The sequence below is a fragment of the Pseudophryne corroboree genome, chromosome 5, assembly GCF_028390025.1.
Source record: "Pseudophryne corroboree isolate aPseCor3 chromosome 5, aPseCor3.hap2, whole genome shotgun sequence".
Lineage (NCBI taxonomy): Eukaryota > Metazoa > Chordata > Amphibia > Anura > Myobatrachidae > Pseudophryne > Pseudophryne corroboree.
This window is the reverse complement of record NC_086448.1, coordinates 412,020,640-412,033,012: the sequence shown is the minus strand read 5'-3', so window position 1 is coordinate 412,033,012 and position 12,373 is coordinate 412,020,640. Positions and strand designations below refer to the sequence as shown.

Here is a 12,373-nt window from a genome sequence, read left to right as displayed (position 1 = left end):
CCGTGTCAGGAGACGGAAGCGCTACCTTTTTGGATAGACGCGATAGAGCTGTGTCCACCGTGGGGGTTGACTCCCACTTTTCCCTGTCCCCAAAAGGAAACGGATATGCCACAGGAATTCTTTTGGGAACCTGTACCTTCTTGTCAGGTTTTTCCCAAGCCTTTTCAAAAAGAGCGTTCAGTTCATGAGGGAGGAAACGTTACCTCATGTTTCTTTCCTTTATACATACAGGAACGTATCAGGAACAGCAGGGTCCTCCGTTATATGCAACACTTCTTTTATTGCCACAATCATGTACTGAATGCTCTTAGCCAGTTTAGGATTCAATCTGGCATCACTATAGTCGACACTGGAATCAGTCCGTGTCGGTATCCGTATCTGTTATCTGGGTAAATGTACGTTTCTGTGACCCCGAAGGGGTCTGAGCTTGTGACAGTGTATCTTCCATGGATTTCCTCCATATCTGGTTCTTACTCAGATTTATCTAATCTCAGTCAACCGTTCCACATTTGCATTCAAAACACTCAACATATTTACCCAATCAGCCGCCGGCGGTGCTGACACGGTCACTCCCACAGCCTTTTCTGTCCCCACTCCAGCCTCCTCCTGGGAAGAGCACTCAGCCTCAGACATGTTGACACCCACAACCACACTGGGGCTATAGGAGACAGACCCACAACAAAGCCTGTTAGAGAAACACAGAGGGAGTTCTGCCAGCCCAGTGCCTATCCCGGTTCTGAAGCGAGTAATCTACTGGCCAGACCTGTTAGCGCTTTTACTATCAAATAATTAGCACCAAATCTCTTGTGGCCCCCCCCCGTTTTGCACCCTGTTACTTGCACAGCAGTGTGGGAGGCCAGGCTCAGCGTCTCTGCAGCTTCTGTGAAGAGAAAATGGCACTGGTCAGAGCTGTGAGTGTTAAGCCACGCCCCCTTCATGGCACGCTTCAGTCCCGCTTAATTTTTCATATTTATACTGGCGGGGGTCTGTAATTAGTGCCCAGGCACTTTATACACTTCTGCCAGTCGTATTTTTGAGAATTTATTTTGCCCAGGGTGCCCCCCCCCCTGCACCCTTCAGTGCCGTTCTGTATGTGGGAGCATGGCGCGCAGTACCTCAAAAGCAGTCTTCTGCCGTTACTGAAGTCTTCTGATCTTTTTTTACTCACCCGGCTTCTATCTTCTGGCTCTGCAAGGGGGGTGACGGCGCGGCTCCGGGAACGAGCAGCTAGGCACACCAAGTGATCGGACCTTCTGGAGCTAAAGGTGTCCAGTAGCATAAGAAGCAGAGCCTTTGAACTCAGAGAAGTAGGTCTGCTTCTCTCCCCTCAGTCCCACGATGCAAGGAGCCTGTTGCCAGCAGGTCTCCCTGAAAATAACAAATCTAACAAAGTCTTTTTTTCTGAGAAACTCTGGAGAGCTCCTCACTGTGCATCCTGTCTCACTGGGCACAGAATCTAACTGGAGCCTGGAGGAGGGGCATAGAGGGAGGAGCCAGTTCACACCCCTTTTAAATTCTTAAAGTGCCCATGTCTCCTGTGGATCCCGTCTATACCCCATGGTTCTTGAAGCATCCTCTACGGACTAAGAAAAGGATTTACCGGTAAGTATTAAAATCCTATTGAGACACATCAGAATTAAACTGGCAGCACGTGTTGCTATATGAACCCTATTGGGACATTAAAGAAAAAACTGGCAGCACATACTGCTATATAAACCCTATTGAGACACACTAAGAATTAAACTGGCAGCACGTGTTGCTATATAAACCCGATTGAGACACTTTAGAAATAAACTGGCAGCATGTCGTATTTCAAGTTTAAATGTGCTGTCAGATTGAAGCGAAGGTGTCCCAGAATGGTTTATATAACATTCATATGCTGCCAGTTTATTTCTTAAGTGTCTCAATAGGGTTTGTATAGTTCATTAAATTATATAAACTCTATTAAGACACTTCAGAATATATCAGGGCCGTTTAGAAACTGGTAGCTCTCCAGGGTAATAAAGCAGATACATTGCCAAAAACTGAATGGCCATTAGGAAAAAAAATAAACAGTCACCATTGTCTCCAGTGGAAGAAACCAGCAGTTTGTTAGGACTTGGATCTCTTACACATTCATTTGTAATTCATAGGTAATGTGTCACAATAAGGTTAGTTGAGTGCTGCCAGATTAAAACTAAAGGGGCACCAGGCGACCTACTGTATATACAGTAGGATAAATAGCTTAGTCTGGCAGCACTAGTCTTAAATTAAGTTTGTGTGTCAATACAACTTACTGGGGGGCTGATGCTGCGGGAGTGATCGCGCTGGTCCCCCCTCACACACCGCGGAGCTGGATGAAAATGGCTGCCACACTGATCCTACCCAGCGTCCTCTTTTATAGGGTCATGTACACAGAGGAGGGCTGGGGTTACCTCGGCGGGAGAGGCAAACCCAGCCCTCCTCATCCCACCAGCAGCCTACAGTATTGCCGAGAGCTGTGAGCGCATTAGCGCAACAATCCTGAGGCAGGGAGGAGTGGCAGTGCGGCCCGGCAGTCCTTTACTAATCAGCAGGGCGGGCACAAACTGGCAGGGCGCGTTCTGACACTCAGAAAAGGGGCAGGGCGCAGCGCCCCGCGAAAGACGGCTAGAGTGAACACTAATATAATATTATAATGGATAGTAGTCGCCCCCTCCCTCTCTCTCTCCCTTTTTCTCCCTTTGGATGTGCAGTTGGCTTATCTTGTCTGCCTTCCTCAATCACCTGAATTTGAATCCCTGGTGCAGCTCATCTGGTCCCTCTGCGTTCGTGTTCTTAAGGTTCCTCCACCAGTCTTGTACACAGGTCCCCCTCATATTTCCTTCTTGCACACAGGTCCCCCCATATTTCCTTCTGGTATACACACATTTCCTTCTGTGTACTTACGTGACCACATTGGGGTCGATTCAATTAACCGACAGTTGAATAGCGCCAGGAATTAGCTCCCGGCGCTATTCAATACAGTGACACTAATTGTCGGGAATTCTTCTCACCCTCGGGGGATGAGAGGAAATCCGACAAGTGCTGGCGCGAGGCTGATTCTAAGTCGGAGAATGTCCGTTCTCCCGACAAAACAACCTGTTAAGTCCGGGAGAACGGGCATTCGCCGACTTAACTTGAGCTGAATTTAATAGCGACAGGAGCTAATGCTCTGCACTATTCAACTGTCGGTGAATTGAATCGACCCCATTGTCACCTGCGGACCCTGTGCAGTCTCTTCCTTGAGTAGTTGACCTTGCTAGTACATCCTAATAGCTTGTGAATTATCACTGGCACCATTGCCCCTTGTATGCACTGGCTGCTGGATGCGCCTGTGACTGCTCCGTGGTTCCTACTTACTGGGGAAGCTTAAGCAGCATAAGTTTTTTTTTTTTTTTTTGTGAAGTAAAATTCTACGTTTGTGTTCTCTATTTACTGGTGGCAAGTAAAGTGACTGTTCATTCACCTAAAGTTCTGTTTTATTTCCAGTGACATAGATCTTGTTGTCTTTGGAAAGTGGGAGCGTCCTCCTCTACAGCTGTTGGAACACGCACTACGCAAACGTAATGTGGCAGAGCCTCATTCAATTAAAGTACTGGACAAAGCAGCGGTACGTGTTGACTAGAGCACTTTTTCTACTATGGACTGTGTAAATTTAGTACAAAGTGGTCTCTGTGTGTCCGGCACTGTGCTGGCTTCAGATGGTTTGAGGTTTCTGTGGCTCTACGTTGTAAGTTGAATGCAGTGCTTATTGTCTGAAGCTGGGAAGGTTAGACCTGTGGACCGTGAAGAAAGTGTATGCTCTTGCGTAACACTGATATCAATGTAGTATATATAAAGTATGCCAGAAACTGATACTTTACTCAATTTATTAAACAACACACCTGACTGCAGTCACGTATTGACTGTATTTATCACACAACTAAAGAAATTAAGCCATTGGTAGTATCTAAAGCAAGGATGCGCAACCTTTCCTAGTCAAGGGCTGCATTAAATGGCTGCACTTATTGAAGGTGCCCCCCCAAAAAAATTGAATAAACATCATGTAAAATACTGACCATTTACAAGTGGAAAATGCTTTGCAGCATTGGTAATAGATCCCTATGGGTACAGAAGTGTGTGCAATGCTGAATGGCCACGCCCCTCTAGCACCACATTTCCTCACCTCTGCAGCAACCCTATAACACATAGCAACACAACTTCCTGCACTGCTACTGTAGTGGTGCAATAAAACAGATGCAGTCCTCACTGCTGTAAGAGAATAATTGCGCTTCCTGTGACATTGGATTCAGGAACGGGGGTGTGATGTTTTGGGTCCCTCCCCACTTTAGACATAAGTAAATGTGGGCTTGTATGCTTTGAAGGTAATTCCCAGTCTGGCTCATACTCTGAGATTGAATTGTACAAACTTCTCAAAAAATGCTACTGAAACAAAAAAATTTGTTAGCAGGCAATTAAATGTCTTTAATTAGCATTTTTTTTTTAATTTAAAACAAAAGTAATTTGTTTGTCTGAATTATGCTATAATGCAATCTATCATACAGATGTGTCATGGCGTGATATGCCTGATGGGACTTACTCCACCATGGGCCATAATTCCCATGCTTTAATACTTTAATTCCAAAATTTTGTCTTAACTCATAGTTAACGTGCTTATGATTTATTTTTTTAAATGTAATTTTTGTTTTTTTTTAAAGAGATTTGTATAAAGCATAACAACAAAGTGTGGCATGAGTTGCTTGTACAGTATAAGACCGGTCTTTTTCCTGAATTGTTAATCTTTATTCATTACTAGTGTACTGTTTGCTTAAGATTAGGTTTTGTCACAAAATAATTGGTACAAAGTAAGTGATTTAGGGGTATATTCAATTGCGGTTGGATCCATTCCGACATGCTTTTGTCGGAATGGATCCGACCAGGGCTATTCAATGCCCATCTCAATTTGTCTTTAAAAAAAGTCGAACTGAGATGAGGGATTGGAGAGGGGGTAGACGGGGGACAGCGGCGGCTCCAGCAAGTGTAGCTGGAGGATGTGTCACAGCCGCCGCTCATGGCAGCGTCCACCTGGCTCCAGCAAGCGATGTCTTCTCTTGCTGGAGCCAGGTGGACGCTGCTGTGAGCGGCGGCTGTGACTCATCCTCCGGCAGCGCTGCTCTCCCCTGTCCTGTCTGTTTTGGCTCCCGTTTTCGACAGAAGCATGCGGATCGGCAGCTATTCTACCGATCCACGTGCTTTTCGACAAGTCGAATTTCTTGACTTGTTGAATAATTTGGTTAGATTGAATAGGTCGGAATCCCTTCTGACCTAAAAAAAAAAAAAAAAAAAAAAAAGTCGAAAACTGCCGTCTTTTCGACAGACAGCATCTTTCAACTTCAATTGAATATACTCCTTAAGATTATTTTAAGAAGATTGCATGGTGTCTAATGGGCCCTACACACATGCCGATATCACTGCACGATATGAACGATCTCGTTCATTAATGAACGAGATAACGTTCATATCGTGCAGTGTGGAGGCACCAGCGATGAACGATGCGCGGCCCCGCGCTCGTTCATCGCTGGTGCTATGTCGGCTGTGCATGCAGGCCAATATGGACGAGATCGTCCATATTTGCCTGCAAGTCTACGGAGCCGGGTGACGGGGGGAGTGAAGAAACTTCACTGCCCCCCCTGCCGCCGGGTCGGCCGTCGCCCATATCGGCGGTCGGGCAGCTCGGCTGCACATCGCCGAGTGTGTAGGGCCTATAAGGCTGGCTACACATCAGAATGAAGCATGGCCCGCCAATGTGAGGGGACCCTACAATGTTGCGATCTAACATACCATGCTACATTTGGCGGCATGGCATTGTTGGCTATATTTTCTGGTTGACCCTGCAGCAGGGCTTTTTGGCAATCTCTCAATCTTATTACAGTAACAAGACCATGGTTACTTCTCTGTTTAGACAGATGCATACGAGTCCTTTTTGTGTTCTGTAGGTTCTTATATTTGCTCTGGCAAGAAGTGATACTGGATGCTTTGTGAAGATTCTGTAACCAGGAGCCGGCAGGTAGTGACTGGCAGTGCTGTTGGCAAACACAGCTGGGATGGTAGTAGGCTGTATGCGGAGCCATCCAGTGGGTGGATAGGTTTAGGTAGCCGCTGGTGAGAAGATAAATGCCAAGTATAGTTGGTTTCAAGTACTTAATGCGTTTTCCCCTTTGCAGATAAAGTTTCTTCATAAGGCAATGATGGGTATATGGTCAGGTGTAGATTTATTTTTGACTCTTACATCACAACATTTAGCATTGAGCTTGGTAAATTAGGTCTTGCACACAGACTTGATAAAATAATGTTGTGGATTTGCTGGCTGTCTTAACTATAACAATGTTAACTCAGTTATTGATTTGGCCCCCTGCCTATTCAATTGAGGCCCATTATTAAGGCATTTTAGCCAATGCCTTTTCACTTTTATTTTTTTCTGGTGAACAGGCATTGGCGAAAACGGCCTGCATTTTTGCTGGTGCAGGTGAGAAAACGTGGATTTGCCGATCCACATGTTTTTCACTCCTGTTGAATCTTGTGCCTGGGTAGGTATTCAGTTAGGGCCGCCTAAGACTGAGAAGGAAACATTCGGACTGAATTCATTTAGCTGTTGTAATTTACCACGTGTTAATTGAAGCAGCGGGGCTAACCAGTTTGCTCCAAAGGCAGATAGACAGTGGGGTTTAAAGAGTGACTGTGGCGCCTTTATACACCGATATCAGCAGCACCCCCTTTGACCAGTGGTGTTCCCTAATAACCAAAAGAACTTAGAGCATGCAACATAAGGTCGAAAAGGAAGCGCTGGTGTAAGAACAAATCTATAAATCAATATACTTCTCATTTCTCTAACGTCCTAGAGGATGCTGGGGACTCCGTAAGGACCATGGAGAATATACGGGCTCCGCAGGAGATAGGGCACTTTAAGAAAGACTTTGGATTCTGGGTCCTCCCTCTATGCCCCTCCTCCAGACCTCGGTTTTAGACTGTGCCCAGAGGAGAATGGGTGCACTGCAGGGAGCTCTCCTGAGTTTCCTGCTTAGAAAGCATTTTTGTTTGGATTTTTTCTCTTTTTCAGGGAGCACTGCTGGCAACAGGCTCCCTGCATCGAGGGACTGAGGAGAGAGGAGCAGACCTACTTAAATGATAGGCTCTGCTGCCTCGGCTACTGGACACCATTAGCTCCAGAGGGAGTGAACACAGGTTCGTCCTGGGCGTTCACCCCCAGAGCCGCGCTGCCGTTCTCCTCACAGAGCCAGATGAAACGAAGCCAGAAGAGTCTAAGGCGGCAGAAGCCTTCGGTGCTTCACAGAGGTAACGCACAGCACCGCAGCTGTGCGTCATTGCTCCCATACACCTCACACACTCCGGTCACTGTCCGGGTGCAGGGCGCAGGGGGGGCGCCCTGGGCAGCAATAAAACACCTCTCCTATGGCAAAAGTCTATATACATGTACAGGTGGGCACTGTACATGTATATAAAAGAGCCTCCGCCATGTTTTACAAAGTTTGAGCAGGACAGAAGCCCGCCGCCGAGGGGGCGGGGCTTCTCAGCACTCACCAGCGCCTTTTTCTCTCCACAGCACCGTTGAGAGGAAGCTCCCCGGACTCTCCCCTGCTTGGCATACGGTGTAAGGGCATTTTAAAGTAGAGGGGGGGGGGGGCACATTATTGGTGTTTACACATTAAGCAGCACTACTGGGTAAACATTCTGTGTGTTTCTCCTGGGTCATATAGCGCTGGGGTGTGTGCTGGCATTCTGTCTCTCTCTCTCTCTCTCTCTCTCTCTCTCTCTCTCTCTCTCTCTCTCTCTCTCTCTCTCTCTCTCTCTCTCTCTCTCTCTCTCTCTCTCTCTCTGTCTCTCTCTCTCTCTGTCTCTCTCTCTCTCTCTGTCTCTCTCGGTCTCTGTCTCTCTCTCTCTCTCTCTGTCTCTCTCGGTCTCTGTCTCTCTCGGTCTCTGTCTCTCTCGGTCTCTGTCTCTCTCTCTCTCTCTCTGTCTCTGTCTCTCTCTCTCTCTCTCTGTCTCTCTCGGTCTCTGTCTCTCTCTCTCTCTCTCTGTCTCTCTCGGTCTCTGTCTCTCTCGGTCTCTGTCTCTCTCGGTCTCTGTCTCTCTCTCTCTCTCTCTGTCTCTGTCTCTCTCTCTCTCTCTCTGTCTCTCTCGGTCTCTGTCTCTCTCGGTCTCTGTCTCTCTCGGTCTCTCTCGGTCTCTGTCTCTCTCGGTCTCTGTCTCTCTCGGTCTCTCTCGGTCTCGGTCTCTCTCGGTGTCGGTCTCTCTCGGTGTCGGTCTCTCTCGGTGTCGGTCTCTCTCGGTGTCGGTCTCTCTCGGTGTCGGTCTCTCTCGGTGTCGGTCTCTCTCGGTGTCGGTCTCTCTCGGTGTCGGTCTCTCTCGGTGTCGGTCTCTCTCGGTGTCGGTCTCTCTCGGTGTCGGTCTCTCTCGGTGTCGGTCTCTCTCGGTGTCGGTCTCTCTCGGTGTCGGTCTCTCTCGGTGTCGGTCTCTCTCGGTGTCGGTCTCTCTCGGTGTCGGTCTCTCTCGGTGTCGGTCTCTCTCGGTGTCGGTCTCTCTCGGTGTCGGTCTCTCTCGGTGTCGGTCTCTCTCGGTGTCGGTCTCTCTCGGTGTCGGTCTCTCTCGGTGTCGGTCTCTCTCGGTCTCGGTCTCTCTCGGTCTCTCTCGGTCTCGGTCTCTCTCGGTCTCTCTCGGTCTCGGTCTCTCTCGGTCTCTCTCGGTCTCGGTCTCTCTCGGTCTCTCTCGGTCTCGGTCTCTCTCGGTCTCGGTCTCTCTCGGTCTCGGTCTCTCTCGGTCTCGGTCTCTCTCGGTCTCGGTCTCTCTCGGTCTCGGTCTCTCTCGGTCTCGGTCTCTCTCGGTCTCGGTCTCTCGGTCTCGGTCTCTCTCGGTCTCTCGGTCTGTCTCTGTGTCTCTCTCTGTCTCTCTGTGTGTCTCTCTCTCTCTCTGTGTGTCTCTCTCTCTCTCTCTCTCTGTGTGTCTCTCTCTCTCTCTCTCTCTGTGTGTCTCTCTCTCTCTCTCTCTCTGTGTGTCTCTCTCTCTCTCTCTCTCTGTGTGTCTCTCTCTCTCTCTCTCTCTGTGTGTCTCTCTGTCTCTCTGTGTGTCTCTCTCTCTCTCTCTCTCTCTCTCTGTGTGTCTCTCTCTCTGTGTGTCTCTCTCTCTCTCTGTGTGTCTCTCTCTCTGTGTGTCTCTCTCTCTTTCCCCCCAAGGGGCCTCAGGGGGAACCTGTCTTCAGAAAAGAGATTCCCTGTGTGTGTGAAGTGTGTCGGTACGTGTGTCGACATGTTTGACGGGGAAGGCTCACCTAGGGAGGAGGGGGAGTGCATGATTGTCAGGTTGCCGTCGGCAATGCCGACACCGGACTGGGTGGATATGTGGAATGTCTTGAATGCAAATGTAAATTTACTGCATAAACGGTTAGACAAGGCTGAAGCTATGGATCAGTCAGGTGGTCAGACCATGCCTGTCCCTGTGGCACCAGGACCTTCGGGGTCTCAAAAACGCACCATATCCCAGATCACTGACACAGATACTGACTCTAGTGTCGACTAGGAGGATGCAAAATTGCAACCTAAGGTGGCAAAAGGCATTCGTTACATGATTATTGCCATTAAAGAGGTTTTGCATATCACTGAGGAACCCCCTGTCCCTGACACGAGGGCACACATGTATAAAGGGAAAAAGCCTGAGGTCACTTTTCCGTCCTCATTTGAGCTAAGCGACTTGTGCGAAAAGGCTTGGGAATCTCCAGATAGGAGACTACAAGTTCCCAAAAGGATTCTTATGGCATATCCCTTTCCACAAAAGGACAGGATACGATGGGAATCTTTGCCTAAAGTAGACAAGGCGCTGACACGCTTATCCAAGAAGGTGGCACTGCCTTCTAAGGATACAGCTTCCCTCAAGGATCCTGCTGATCGTAAGCAGGAGGGTTACCATGAAGCACATTTACACGCATTCCGGTACTATCGTGAGACCGGCTATGGCATCGGCCTGGGTTTGTAGTGCTGTCGCAGCATGGACAGATTCCTTATCTACCGAACTTGACACCCTAGACAAAGATACCATTCTAATTACCCTAGAGCATATCAAAGATGCTGCAAGAGACATTTGTTTACTAAGCTCCAGAATAAATGCTATGTCTATTTCTGCTAGGCGACTCTTGTGGACCCGACAGTGGACGGGGGATGCCGACTCAAAGCGGCATATGGAGCCGTTGTTTGGAGAAGGCTTCTCGGACCTTGTCTCTACTGCTACGGCCGGTAAATCGAATTTCTTACCTTATGTCCCCCCGCAGCATACTAAAAAGGCACCTCATTATCAAATGCAGTCCTTTCGTTCCAATAAAAGCAAGAAGGTACGGGGATTGTCCTTCCTTGCCAGAGGAAAAGGCAAGGGAAAAAAGCTGCATGCAGCTAGTTCCCAGGAGCAGAAGTCCTCCCCTACATCTGCAAAGTCCACCGCATGACGCTGGGGCTTCCCGGGGGGAGTCTGCTCAAGTGGGGGCGCGTCTTCGCTTTTTCAGCCAGGTCTGGGTTCACTCACAGGTGGATCCCTGGGCTATAGAGATTGTTTCTCAGGGATACAGGCTGGAATTCGAAGACGTGCCTCCTCGCCGGATTTTCAAATCGGCTCTGCCAGCTTCCCCGTCAGAGAGGTAGTTAGTGTTGTCTGAAATTCAAAAATTGTATCTTCAACAGGTGATAGTCAAAGTTCCTCTTCTCCAGCAAGGGAAGGGTTATTACTCAACCCTGTTTGTGGTCCCGAAACCAGATGGTTCGGTCAGGCCCATTTTGAATCTAAAATCCCTGAACTTGTACTTGAAAAAGTTCAAGTTCAAGATGGAATCGCTCAGAGCTGTCATCGCCAGCCTGGAGGGGGGGGGGGGGGGGGGGGATTGGATGGTGTCCCTGGACATAAAAGACACAGACCAGAAAAAGGTTTTTCTTCCGATGGAAAAGGCTCAGGAGCTCATAGCCCTGGTTAGGAACCTATTAAAGCTGAAAAGGTTTCAGTGCATCACTGCACGCTTGTCCTGGGGAAGATGGTGGCATTGTACGAGGCCATCCCCTTCGGAAGGTTCCATGCATGGACCTTTCAATGGGATCTACTGGACAAATGGTCCGGGTCCCGTTTACAAATGCATCAAAGGATCACCCTGTCTTCCAGAGCCAGAGTATCTCTCCTGTGGTGGCTGCACAGTGCTCACCTCCTGGAAGGCCGCAGGTTCGGAATTCAGGACTGGATCCTGGTGAACACGGACGCAAGCCTCCGAGGTTGGGAGCAGTCACACTGGGAAGAAATTTCCAAGGTCTCTGGTCGAATCTAGAGACTTGTCTCCACATCAACGTCCTGGAGTTGAGGGCCATATACAACGCCCTACGCCAGGCGGAGGCATTGCTTCGGGACAAACCGGTTCTGATTCAGTCAGACAATGTCACAGCAGTGGCTCATGTAAACCGCCAAGGCGGCACAAGGAGCAGAGCGGCCATGGCAGAAGCGACCAGGATTCTTCGCTGGATGGAAAATCATGTAAGCGCACGGTCAGCAGTGTTCATTCCGGGAGTGGACAACTGGGAAGCAGACTTCCTCAGCAGACACGACCTGCATCCGGGAGAGTGGGGACTTCATCCAGAAGTCTTCGCACAGATCGTGGGTCGGTGGGGACTGCCTCAGATAGACATGATGGCGTCCCGTCTCAACAAAAAGCTAAAGCGGTATTGCGCCAGGTCAAGAGACCCTCAGGCGGTAGCGGTGGACGCTCTAGTGACACCTTGGATGTTCAGGTCGGTCTATGTGTTCCCTCCACTACCTCTCATACCCAGGGTGTTGAGAATAATAAGACTAAGCAGAGTCAGAACAATCCTCATTGTTCCAGATTGGCCACGAAGGACTTGGTATCCGGATCTGCAAGAGTTGCTCACAGAAGATCCGTGGCCTCTTCCTCTAATGCGCCCTACACATTAGGCGATGTGCCGCCGAGGTGCCCGACGGCCGATACGGGCGACCCGGCGGCGGGGGGGGGGGGGGTGGCGGGCAGTGACGGGGGGAGTAAAGTTTCTTCACTCCCCCCGTCACCCGGCTCCATAGACGTGCAGGCAAATATGGACGATCTCGTCCATATTGGCCTGCATGCACAGCCGACATGTCACCAGCGATGAACGAGCGCGGGGCCACTTATCGTTCATCGCTGATGACTCCACACTGCACGATATGAACGTTATCTCGTTCATTAATGAACGAGATCGTTCATATCGTGCAGTAATATCGGCATGTGTGTAGGGCCCATAAGACTGGACCTGCTGCAGCAGGGGCCCTGTCTGTTCCAAGACTTACCGCGGCTGCGTTTGACGGC

At 49.2% G+C, this 12,373-nt stretch overlaps 1 protein-coding gene across 1 annotated transcript in view; it reads left to right on the top strand.

The window, feature by feature from the left end:
* Positions 1-12,373, top strand: part of TENT4A (terminal nucleotidyltransferase 4A) — a 383,360-nt gene that overhangs the window by 67,051 nt on the left and 303,936 nt on the right. The window contains exon 5 of the mRNA XM_063922770.1: positions 3,490-3,610. Coding sequence (XP_063778840.1) covers positions 3,490-3,610 — 121 coding nt within the window. The remainder of the gene's footprint in view (positions 1-3,489; positions 3,611-12,373) is intronic.